This window comes from Zootoca vivipara, chromosome 1, assembly GCF_963506605.1.
Source record: "Zootoca vivipara chromosome 1, rZooViv1.1, whole genome shotgun sequence".
Lineage (NCBI taxonomy): Eukaryota > Metazoa > Chordata > Lepidosauria > Squamata > Lacertidae > Zootoca > Zootoca vivipara.
The window spans coordinates 90,266,879-90,279,168 of NC_083276.1; the positions used below are offsets into that span (position 1 = coordinate 90,266,879).

General features: G+C 42.1%; 1 protein-coding gene across 3 annotated transcripts in view; it reads right to left on the bottom strand.

The window, feature by feature from the left end:
* Window positions 1–12,290, bottom strand: part of CLASP1 (cytoplasmic linker associated protein 1) — a 169,945-nt gene that overhangs the window by 10,092 nt on the left and 147,563 nt on the right. For all 3 annotated transcript variants that reach the window (XM_060278738.1, XM_035128785.2, XM_035128806.2), the window contains 5 exons: window positions 11,205–11,355; window positions 10,708–10,954; window positions 9,309–9,499; window positions 6,727–6,855; window positions 3,369–3,575 (listed from right to left, as the gene is read on the bottom strand). In XM_060278738.1, the coding sequence (XP_060134721.1) occupies window positions 3,369–3,575; window positions 6,727–6,855; window positions 9,309–9,499; window positions 10,708–10,954; window positions 11,205–11,355 (925 nt within the window). The remainder of the gene's footprint in view (window positions 1–3,368; window positions 3,576–6,726; window positions 6,856–9,308; window positions 9,500–10,707; window positions 10,955–11,204; window positions 11,356–12,290) is intronic.

Consider the following 12,290-nt stretch of genomic DNA (forward strand, 5'->3'; position numbering starts at 1 on the left):
AAAAGGGTATTTTGGCTTTGCTACAACTCTTGAAGTTCTTAAACACTGGGCTTTAGCCCTCCACAGAACTGAACATGGTTATATGCAATAACCAGGCATTATAAGTGGCTTTAAATCTCTGGTCATATCTTAATAAGCAACACCAGAAGTTCATTGATTTTCCTCTGAGAGCAAAAGACACACCACACCTAGAGGAAGAATTCCAAGTGGGGACAGCTCTCACCCTAACCAACATGACCCTCCAGACAAATCCAAGTAGACAACCTGAGGGACAAATCCAGATGGGGAAGTTCGCTCAAATGCACCACCTAACTTAACTGCATCTTTGAAACCTTAATGAACTCAAAATACCTCAGAGGTATTCAGTCCAATGAAAAGGCTGTTTCAGGCTGCTGGGAGGTTATCATGGCTCTGATGAGAACTGGAATCCAACAACATCTGGAGGCACCCCTTCAACTGGACTGAAGGCTTCATCTCAGGAGTTATGGGGAAACAGATAAGGCCAACTGAATGAATGAACACTTCAGGGCTAAACTGTATATTACACATAAATGTGTATAACAAACAGAGGTTACAGTGTGAAAGGAGCGGCAGGGAGCAGGAGATACTTAAACCTCTTATTCACTGGCCAATTTTCAAAGTTGTCCCTTCTGCGGTTTTGATTTTTTTTAAAAAATTAAAATTACCTTCACAGCACACATTTGCATGTAACAGTTCAATTTGCCTCTTAGGACACAACAGGAAATGAACTGTAACCTCCCCAAGGCACCAGAGCCTTTTGTTTTGCAATCTGTGTGGTGTAGTAAATCACTCACGAGAACTTGGGAGCTCAGAAAGTGTGACCAACATTTACAAGACAGCAAAACTTGCCAGTTTCAGTGTACTGATATGTGAGAGGTGAGAACACACAGTCCCATTTTCACAACCGTCTGATACCAGGAATGAGGGCAGTTGTGTCTGTCTGTGATACACATCAAACTATTGATTCAAGCGGGGTGGGGGAGAGAGCCAGTAGAGCATTTTAAAGCAGCACCCTGCCTTCATGATGGTTATCTGCCATCTGAGGGCACAAAGGTGTGGAAGAACATTGCCACAATAATCTTTCAAGCAGAGACTCAGCTGCGCAGATGGAGGAAGAACTTGACATCATGTGCTCCGTACAACAACCGGGGATGCTGAATGAGTCAGCTGGAATTCTGCCAGAGTTTCCTGCTTATAACGTGGTTCTTGTCTGCCTCAGACACATGGCTGTGCCTCTGACTTTGTACAAGAAAAAACGTGTCTAGTAATTTTCAGAGGAAAGAGTACCTATAAAATGTAGCTGCCAACTTCGCCATGCTATTGGAGGCTTGGGTCAAGAGAACACAATTCACTTTGGCTGATATATTCTTATTATACTCATAAAAAACCAAAACCCCACCTTAATCTTTAAGCCTTAATTTAGCATTGCCAAGCCCAAATATTTAACTACAGTGGTACCTCGACTTACGAAGGCGATCCGTTCCGCGGCGCTCTTCGTAAGTCGAATCCTTCGTAAGTTGAACTGTCTATTTTGCGCATGCGCAGAACGCGCACACGGTGAAAATACTTCCGGGTTTGCGGACTTCAGAAGTCGAAACCTTCAGAAGTCGAGGCATTTGTAAGTCGAGGTACCACTTTATAATGAAAGTGGGTAAAACCTAACCATAGATATGGTACTAAACTGAATTGTTCTGGAACCAAATCACAAGAGAACCTTAAAATGGCCAAACAATAAACCCAAAAACATTGCAGGCCAGACCCTATAAGTTTCTCAACTAAATAATCCCAAATCATGGACAAAACTAGAAAAAGTCCTCCAACTGATTTTATTTTACTTTTTATTTCTCATTTCTTATTATTATTATTTTAAAAAACAACAGGTTGCCCTGAGGTAAGGAGAAACAAAGTCATGAGAGCTGCCTGACCTATAGCTCCCAATGGCGGTTCCAGCTTACTGGCCCCTCCCTCAACCAACTGCCATCTCAGGCTACTGGCTGTGGGAGAGAGCAGATGAAAGACCCTATCCTCAAATAACCTGAGAAAGCACCAGGAAATGATCAGGTGGGAGCATATATTTAGTCATCAGACTATCCTGTGAGATGCGTGAAAGGCAACTACTGCAAATGAACTTTTTTTAAAATCATAGCAACCTTGTGTATTCTTAGTGTTTAAATTATCTTTATGGTACACTGCATGGATAAGTGATTCATAACACAGCCAATAAAGTAAGTTTCTTCCAGATTTCAGAAACTTTAAGCAGGGCTTATCCAGAAGATCGTAAAGGAGGGAGAGAGTTGAACAGCTGCTCTCTTAAGATATACAGGACCCAGACCATACAGGGGTTGCCAATGCGGTGCCTTCCAGGTATTGTGGACTACAATTCCCATCATCCCTGACCATCTGCCACGCTGACTGGGGCTGATGGGCCTCAACATCCCTAAAAAGACTAATGGAAGAAAACATAGTTCAAGAACATACACTGTCAGATGGTCACAAAACTAAACCAGGGAGGTGCTATATAGCCTAGTGTGGGTTTGGGGGCAAGTTGGGACATTTAGAACAGGCGTGGGGAACTATGAATCCCATTGTACCTAGCCATTGACTGTACTTGCTGGGCTGATGGGAGTTGTAGTTCAGCAACATCTGGAGGCAACACACCTGCCTTAGATCCACCCCCCACGCCCCCACGGACTCTAGTCATAGCACAAAATCCACCCAAAGGAAGCAACTGCTAAGCGAAGCCCCCTTCAATCAGCAAGAGTTGCACCTGGCTCAGGAAAGGCTCACAGAGTAGCCATAATACTCAGTAGAGACCTGAATTTTAAAGCCACAACAGTGCTAAAAGACAAAAGAGGCAGACTCATTTTTGCCAAAGGGATACTAGAAGGCAAAAAACTAAACTGACATTTGGCTTCATATATATTCCAAACTCAAAGCAATAGTTCATCCAGAAAACACTAAACAAATTCCTCTCCTTCTCCGAAGGGAAAGCAGTTCTGGCCTCAACCTAAATATGAGAGGCACCTTCCTGAAAGACATCCACTCCACCACCCCGGGGGCAACCTTCCTCTGATAGAAACCGACCCAAGTGACACTGACACAAAAACCTCACACATACACCAAGTAAAAGAACATAAGCTTTACCACCCCATCCCCTCTCTCCCATCCCTCCTCTTTTCTTCCCAACCATATACTGCATATGCTTTTATAAATGAGGAAAATCGTTAATAAAAATTATACATATATAGTATATAATGAGTAGCTCTTACTACCTGCAGGAAGTCAGAAGAAATGTTAAATAATACTTGGTTTGTGCGGACTGACTGCGTTCATTCAGGGTAGCATACCTGCAACAGGCCAGGGATGATGTCTTGAAGAAGTTGATGCAAAGACTCCTTTGAGATCCTCTCAATGACTTTAGTTTGCATTTTAATAGCAGCCAGATTGATTGGATAGTCAGCTGTCTGAATGATGGGGCACAGCACTTTGATGCACTGCTCAGGGTGGATGGAGCTGGCCAGAGTGGAAGCGGCTTCCTCAGCAGCTCTCACAACCTAGAATTTGGGGAGGGGGGGGCAGAATTTACATTTTACAGATTAGTACTGCCCAGAAAACCCATACATTTCCATATCTAAAACGCAGCATGACTCAGCAGCCCTCTAGAACTAGGTTATTGTTCTTACGTTAGAAACTGCGTTTTGAATCTACACTCATAGTAAATTGGTGATAGTCAAAAACATGCTGTTTTCTGTATTGCCCCAACTGCAATAAAACATGTCTCTCTTGTATTGGTCTCTACAGCCACAGCAGGTGTTGTAACTCTCCAACTGATTGACTTTACTCCTGATGACACTCTTCCCTTGTCTCTTGAGACAGACAGATGCCAACAATGGTAGGCATGGCAGGACCTTCCCAATTTTTTATTTTAATGCTTATGAAATGTGCCAGAAGAAACAAACACTGCAGGATAATGTATACCTGAAGGTAGCATTAAGAAGAACGGTGGACCTCAAAGCTTTCTGAAGCCACTGACTTATCTTAGGTTTGTATACTCTGTATTTTGGGGCTTGAAACAGCCCCAGATATGCTCTGTGTAACAAATTGTTATGTGACTGTTTGAGGAAAAGCAAAGTAAGTTTAAGTATCTTTATTAGACAAAATGATTTGTTTGATCCATTCTCTCCACATCTGAAGCAAATTTATTAGGCTGTATGATAAAATGTATGATAAAAAGAACCAATTGTGGTTCCAGATATACACTGATTTGTTCAATATTATATTTTCCTCAAGTTAAGGTACCAGACCTTTTAGTACCAGTGTGTTTTACTGCACTGTCACACTATAACATGGTTAATATAATTCCAAGGCTGTATATACATTTATTCTGTACATGTGCATTTCACTGTATGACAACTAAGGTTGTTTGCCACAAATAGGACAAAATAATATGAAGGTTTAATGACTGCACATGCATTTTTTTGCTTAAGAAAGTGCAGACTGTTTCGTGTATGTTTAAGATGCCGCAAAAATACATGTTAAAAATATTTAAATATTTTGGTAATTCAGATATCTATAAATACCCCTTCCTGCAAGTATGACTTGTACATTCATCAGAAACAATGGGACCCGTAATTTTTACAAGTGACCAAAATGAAATAGTTGACTGAATTTTTACTTTTAAAAAGGGCAACTATTTTAGCAAATTCCACCAGTTCAACATGAAGGTGAAGTGAAAATCCATAATTCCATAGGAAAAGGGAATTGGAGGACTGATTTTCACCCACAAAAGGCACAACCAAGCTAAACATACATACTGAGCACTTCAGTACTGGGTCTATATCTACCTTTCTTTGCACTTTCCACAACTGTAATGAATACAACCACCCACAAGATATGCCTGCACACATCTGCACACTGTACATTGATTTCTGGAGTGGGATGCATGTCTATACTTATTGATAGCTCAAAGGTTGGTGCTTTATATATTCACAAATGCGCACAAGTGGCAATGAGAGCATAAGAGTTTGAAGCAATTCAAGCACTATACATAATTTTGATACTCTGTGACACAATTGCACAAAAGTGTTTTAGAGAGAAAGGGGGGGGGGGAACGGCAGAGAAAGCTTTGGGAGATGTCAACTTTCCCATTCACTTGTGGAGGTGATTCGGGGAAGAAGAAGCGGGAAAAAACCCAACAAGGGCACAGAGTCAAGGTGAATCAAAAAGAATGTGTGCTTGGGAGATGCCTGCCAATAAAGGCACTCCTTTAGAACAAAATATTTTGTCCAGCTGCTTTATCTGGAAATCAGTTTACAACTGCTGTTAAATGCTGTTACAAAAAAATGAGTGTCATGTGGAGACTCTGGTTCCAAGAAAGTGTAGTACAGACATGCTGATTTATTAAACGGATTAAATATTTTCTGGTCCTCCTTTTTAAGACAATCTCTACACATTTTGTTCCCATGTTGCTTGCTTAACCGGATAATGCCACCTTGTGCTTCAGGCTATAATCCTGCACGGGTTACATGGCTGACTCCTGTAGCCTAGTTTGCCTATTACTCCCATTTTGCGGCCAATAATTCTATTCCCACCCCACCCCCATTTCTCTATAAAAGGCCTCAGAAGTTACTTTAAAGTAACCCTACAGTACACCGTTGTTCTCAGAGTTGACCCTCTGGTATTAATCTTCATTAATTTCAATGAGTCTACCCTGAGTAGTATTAGCATTAACCACCGCCCATTCTATTTTAATACTTTTCCTTGGCATTTAGGTCCCTGTCTACTACAATTCGTTTTACTTAGAACAGGCACAGAAAGCCACTTCCGCGCCTGCGACGGAGGTGGGGTTGTGGGCTGCCCGACTGTACCATCGCGTAGGGGCTGCAACCTCAGCCCCTACGCAATGGTAGGTTCCCGCCTGCGTCACCCCCCGACCAGCCAATGCGGTCGGTCGGGGCGGGGCCACCAACTTTAAGCACTCTGCAGGCGGGAAAAGCTCCCTCTTTCGTCCCTCTTCGCCGGAGCGAACAATTCACCCGCCCGCCCACCCCTTAAAAAGAGGTAAGGGGACGCTGTTGTGGACGTCAGTTGGTCGCCCTGGTTGGCCAGGGAGCTGGGTAGGATTTTTCCCATACTGGGCTAGCCATGATGGGTTTTTCGCCTACCTCGTAGCATGTCGTCACAACTTAGGTTAGGCGGTTAGGCGTTGGAAATTTGCATAACAATTAGATGGAGGAGGGGCAGGTTACGTCATCAGCTGCCCAAATTTGGAGAAGTAATTCCGTTAAAGGATTCCGGGGGCGAGGCTTGGTCCTGAGCCTGGAGTTGCCTGGGCCGTAAGGCACGCCCCTTCGGTGGCCACAGGAGGAGCTCTAGTAGATCTACGTCGCGGGGCTCCTTTCTGGTGGTTAACTTCTCACAGACTTCAACACACGGGTTGGAGTCGGATATAGTCTGTTAGGTTCCAACGCCTAAGCCAATTCCGCTCAACATGCATAATTAATAAAGTTGTGGCCTTAACCACCCAATTAAATCTTAATCACTGTGTCATGAGTCTTTATTACATGGGAAGGAGGGCTATTGCCACACAAATATCTGTCAGCCTTTGAAGTTAAGCTTTGACCATTAAGAGGGCTGAGATGAGTCTCTTGCCAACAAGCCCTAGACAACAGAGCTTCTCCAGCAGCAACAAAACAGCCACCTCACCTCTTTGTGAGAATCTTTATGTGCTTCCAGAGTCTTCATGATAGTTAGTTCAGCATAGTTCTTAAACCTTGCAGGCTGGTTCCTCAAGATTTCTCGCAACACCCTCAGTGCCAAGGCTCTTATTGAATGCTAAATCAAAAGAAGAAGCACATGTTGGAGAAGAGATCATTTAGTTTTTCCAAATGACTAGCATAAAGTGTGTATTGCTAGGACTGGCACAGTTTCTATTTTAGGCGGAAATCTTTTAGACCAAGAAAAGGGGAGCATTACGGTTACAAAGCACTTGCTTAGCAATGAGGATCCCTCAAAACCGCACATCATGGGTCTCAAACTCATCCTCAAAATTCAGTTATATATCTGAGAACTAGGTAAATGCTACCTAACAGTGAGGAATTTATATGCAGAATTATATTCTGCTTCTGTGTCCATTAACCCCCCAAAATTTAAAACATTTGAACAAAACACAAAAGAATTATAATCCATAACACTGGGTGGGTGGGGAATAACTTGACTTTTCTCTTCATATACCTTTTAGTTTCTGAGCTGTCACCATGCTCTTAAATGGATTGACTCAAGTATAGGAGGCAGATTCTGTTTTAAAATGAAGTGCGGGGTTTTCTAGATTCTAACAATACTCTATGGGTCACATTATCTCAGCTACCCATTGTTGAGCATCTCAAGAAGAGATATGCAAAGTTCTAAAATCATAGAATCATAGAATTGGAAGAGACCACAAGGGCCATCCAGTCCAAACCCCTGCCAAGCAGGAAACACCACCAAAGCATTCTTGACATATGCCTGCCAAGCCTCTGCTTAAAGACCTCCAAAGAAGGAGACTCCACCACACTCCTTGGTGGTGATCCTGTATGTTTCTTAAATGCAGATTAATACCAAAAATAAAATCCAACACATTGCCAATTGAAACTCAGTTAAGATAAGTTTATACTCCTCTTGTCTCACTTCATTCAGAAGAGCTACAACAATCGTTTAGCATAGCAAACCCAAGTACTGTTCTATTTTATATTGCAATAAATCTATCCAGCATTTCTATCACAGGTCTTGTCATTCAATGTACTTCCACCCCAGCCTTACCATTTACTGACGTTACAAACAAGAATACTAAGCTCAAGTTATATAACTGTTGGGTTGTGCTTTTGGATGATGGCCATTCCAAACAGTGCCTACGGTTTCAACAGAGGAGCACTGAGCTTAACTTGCTCCTGGTTGAACTCTTTCAGTACATCCTGCTCAGTTCACAGGCTATTCACCTGCTCAGTTCACAGGCTAGCACATGACTCATACCCTGAATAAATCTTCTGACACATCTATGACAACAATAACTGGTAGGCACTAATAGCAAACAATAACTGGCATGCAACAAACTTTATTGGCTGCTTGCAGAATAATAGTTTGATGCATTTCAAACAGGTAAAACCATGGGCACTACTTCAGATACTTCATATCAACTGAGTAAATATTTGGTGGTGAAGTGCTAGTGTTTCAGTTTATATTTTGTGGTGGTACGCCGGGGGGGGGGAGAGAGATGGAAACCAAACGGCATAATATTGAATGCTGTCAGTTATTTGCCTGTGAAATGTAAGCCAAGGGCCTTTGTAAGTTCAGACCATATCCTCAAGTGCAACAAACTAAAGTCTGGCTACCTTTGGTTTAGCTAGTTTCTGTATTGTACTGCCAAGGCAAGCTGGGTGATACCACTGCATTTTGCTCAACAACTAAGAAATGATTCCCTACCCAAAGGCCACTGGTAAGATGTGATGACCAAACTGAAAAATTCAGAGGCTGGAATGTCCACTTCCTCTCATAATGCAAGAAAATAGAACGAAGGATAATGAAGTTTCTATTATTCGATTTGTTTCATCATCTCATTCTTGCAAACTGACCTGGTGGCTTTGCTGAAGGGCGGGACAGAAATCTTTTAAACAAATAAAGTTATGGCAGTAGCAATTGTGTTCACCCAAAGGGCAACAATGATCACACAGTGCTTTTAAAAGGCACGGCTACTCCTTGGTGTGAGCATTCATAACCATCCATGTTCATACTGATCTGCCCCTATTCTCTCAGCTTTCTATCTAGAGGTGTGGGCGGCTCCAGATCTGAGGGAGCCCTGGTTAAAATGCCCTCTGGTGGGATCACCTCCTCCAAAAGGCTTACTTGGCAGCAGGGGTGACAAGCAGAATGGTGCACTGCAATGCTGGGGGCTGCCATTTTGATTTCCCATCTTGTCCCAGAATGAGGCTACTTTGAAGGCATTGCAGGAAATTAAAACAGCAGCGAGACTCAACTGTCCAGTGCTGCTCAGAACATTCCAGTTCCAGTTTCTTTGAATTCCTAGGAAACATTAAAGACAGCAAACCACCACAGTATTGCCACTCCATCTAAACAATGTTGTTGTTGTTGTTGTTGTTTAGTCGTTTAGCCGTGTCCGACTCTTCAACCAGAGCACACCAAAACAATAGCCATATATAAAGGGAAAATATCACCCTTTGGCACCATTTGCTGTAGAAAATGTGTGTCATCTGAAAGATCCCTAAAAGATACTGGATCCTATGTTGATAGCTTACATCTTTGTCTCCAAGTGTTTCCAGCAATAACAGCAAAATGGTCTTGAAATGCTCCTCCCAAACTCCCAGGTTGTCTTCCCTTGTAATCTTCAGTAGCTCAAAAAGGGCTCCTTTCCGTTCTTCTACCCGCTCATTGTGGTTGGATAACTCTTTTAAAAGATCAGCTACCAAATCAGAATGATCAATGGGCACTGAGAGAACAAAGGAAGAACACAATGAGGACAAATCAGAACCTACTGCTGCAAATGGTTGAGGATGAGACAGATTCACATTGGTTCTTCACAGCGACTATAAATATGATTTATCTCTCATCCTTTGGTTACAACACACGTTGATCTATAACATTAATAACATACAGTGGTACCTCTACTTACGAATAACTCTACTTACGAATGTTTTTACTTACAAACGGAGCTCCGTCCGCCATCTTGGATGCTGTTTAGACAGGATTTTTTCTACTTACGAATTTTTAGATAGGGTTGCTTCGGCTAACGATTTTTTTCTCCCAATGCATTCCTATGGGATTTGACTTACAAATTTTTTCGACTTACGAATGTGCGTTCGGAACGCATTAAATTCGTAAGTAGAGGTACCACTGAGGTACCACTGTAGTTAGGGAGCAATTCAGTGTGGCAGTTGCAAATGTTCTTCTGTCAGTGCAAACCGTCTGCCAGCCTGATGGAATAATCTCCCCTCTCCTCCCACTGTGAGCTGTTCTAGGGGTTCATCAAGTCAGACCATTGGTCCATCCATCTCTGCACTGCCTACAATGACCACAAGAGGCTGTTCATGGTTTCAGGCAGGAGTCTCCCCCAGCCCTACCTGAAGATGTGAGGGGTTGACTCCACAAGGTTCCGCATGCAAAGTTTCTGCTCTGTTACTGAGCTATGGCCCTGACTCACACAGAGACTGCTGTAGCTACTTACAGCCTCCAGGCTCATGATCCTGACTATTTAAGGATGCATTGTCTCCCCCTCAAGTTCCATGCCCTGAAGCTAAAACACAGAGATGGAATACTGGTCTACTACCAGGGGCTATCAGAAAATGTGAAATGGCTCTAATAACAATGACATTCCTGTCATTCCCACCCCATCAGCCTTATCCTGTCAAAGTGATGGTGGGGGGGAGAGAGACCGTAATGTTAAAACAAACACTAGGTTTACCCAATGAACAGATTCATATTATAGTTTTAAACACTAGGATTTCCCAATTAATAGTTTCATATTTCATATTATTCACTGTCTTTGCATATTCTAGCAGGGATGAGCTAAGAGGTGATGGAAACTGAACTCAAGAAGCAAGTTCCAGTACATTTCATCCACCAATTAAATAGGAATATTCATATTTTAAAGCAAGAATGGGATCGTTCAGGAATTTAGAAAACAAAATAAAAACAAACCGTCCCGAAGCTGATCAATATCGTCATCAAACACCGCCTCTTTAAGGGCACTCTTGTCATAGGCGCTGATAGTATCTGAGTGTGGGTAAGGATTGTACTCCCGGGCTCGGGGTCCCGAAAATGCACGCGGGGGCTGGGTGTTGAGTAGGGAAGTTTTGTTATCAAGAGCCATCCTTCCCCCTTCCACAACATCGCTGCCTCCACGCATATCAGTGGCTGGTGAGGCTAAGCAGCCATCTCGAGAAACCTGTGGGAACAGGGAGAACAAGGGCAATTAAGACTTCCAAAACTTACATTAGATGCAGTTACCAAGATCGCAAAGAGAGCAAAAGCTGCAAGATCTGACTCCTGAAGTTCAATGCTAAGAAAGGGCATTGTATTATCAAAGTCAAATGGCCTGAAAATATTTTCCCTGTAGGAAAACTATTCAAAATCACGACATTTTGCTAACCATTTTCATCATCATCACCCTTTCATCTCCCCAGAAGCCTACTTACAATGTCACTGTCCTTCTTTCCATCACGCTTGATTGGTTCATTGAGATCTTCTTGACTGCGGAAACTAAACTTTTCAATTGCTTCTGTGACTCCACGAAGGGAACTGTAAATTTCATCAGAATTTAGGTTCTCTGTGTCGTAATCCAACATGCTGAAGATCAAACACATATGGAATGTTAAAAACAAAGAGTGGTTTTCTTGATTTTGATCTATAATATAGCCCACTTGGGGACACATGATTTGAAATTCAGCTTCAGAACTTATGCTAACTTTCACAAGGCATGAACTCAGGACCCCAAAACAGGGATTCAGAAGTTGGCTGTGGATTGTATAAACCTGGCAAACATAAACTAAGTATTGACTGTGATACCACATTTACATGGCGAACATGAATACTCAACCAGCCCTTTTAGTGAAGCAATTTCACTGTATATTAGAAATAATTAAAAGTGGTAATTTCAGCTGTACCATCAACCAAAAGGCACATCAAAATCAATTATTTCCATATGAGCATTCTAGCATATGTAGTCAATCCTAGTTCCAAATATAGGCATAGCTGCCAAGTTTTCACTTTTCTCGCGAGGAAGCCTATTCAGCATAAGGGAAAATCCCTGTAAAAAAGGGATAACTTGGCAGCTATGAATATAGGAAGTACGGTAAATGGTTAGTAATAAAAATGTACATCGATGATAATGGAAATTGAAAAGTTTATGGCAGCATGGACAATGTATGAAATACACAAACCTAGTTTTGGGCTTTTAATTGTGCTTTCCAAGAAACCAAAGTGAAATTATCTAAATTAACATAAATTGATTATATCCAGAGGGAAAGCTAATTTAACCTAAAGTTTAAGCTGGCTTGTCTATTACTACCATAACTAGAGTATAAGATATGAAACAGCTTCCCTTTGGCCCAACTGGATACTTGATCATCTTTGGATCATTCAGATCTGTCACAAGTAGCCCAGTGTGATCACTGATGCCAATGAAGTTTGCGTCAATATAATACTTGGAATGGTATTATATGCAAGGAATGTGGGGAGCTATCAGCAAAGCTCTGCTTTTCTCTAATGCTCACTGGGAACTT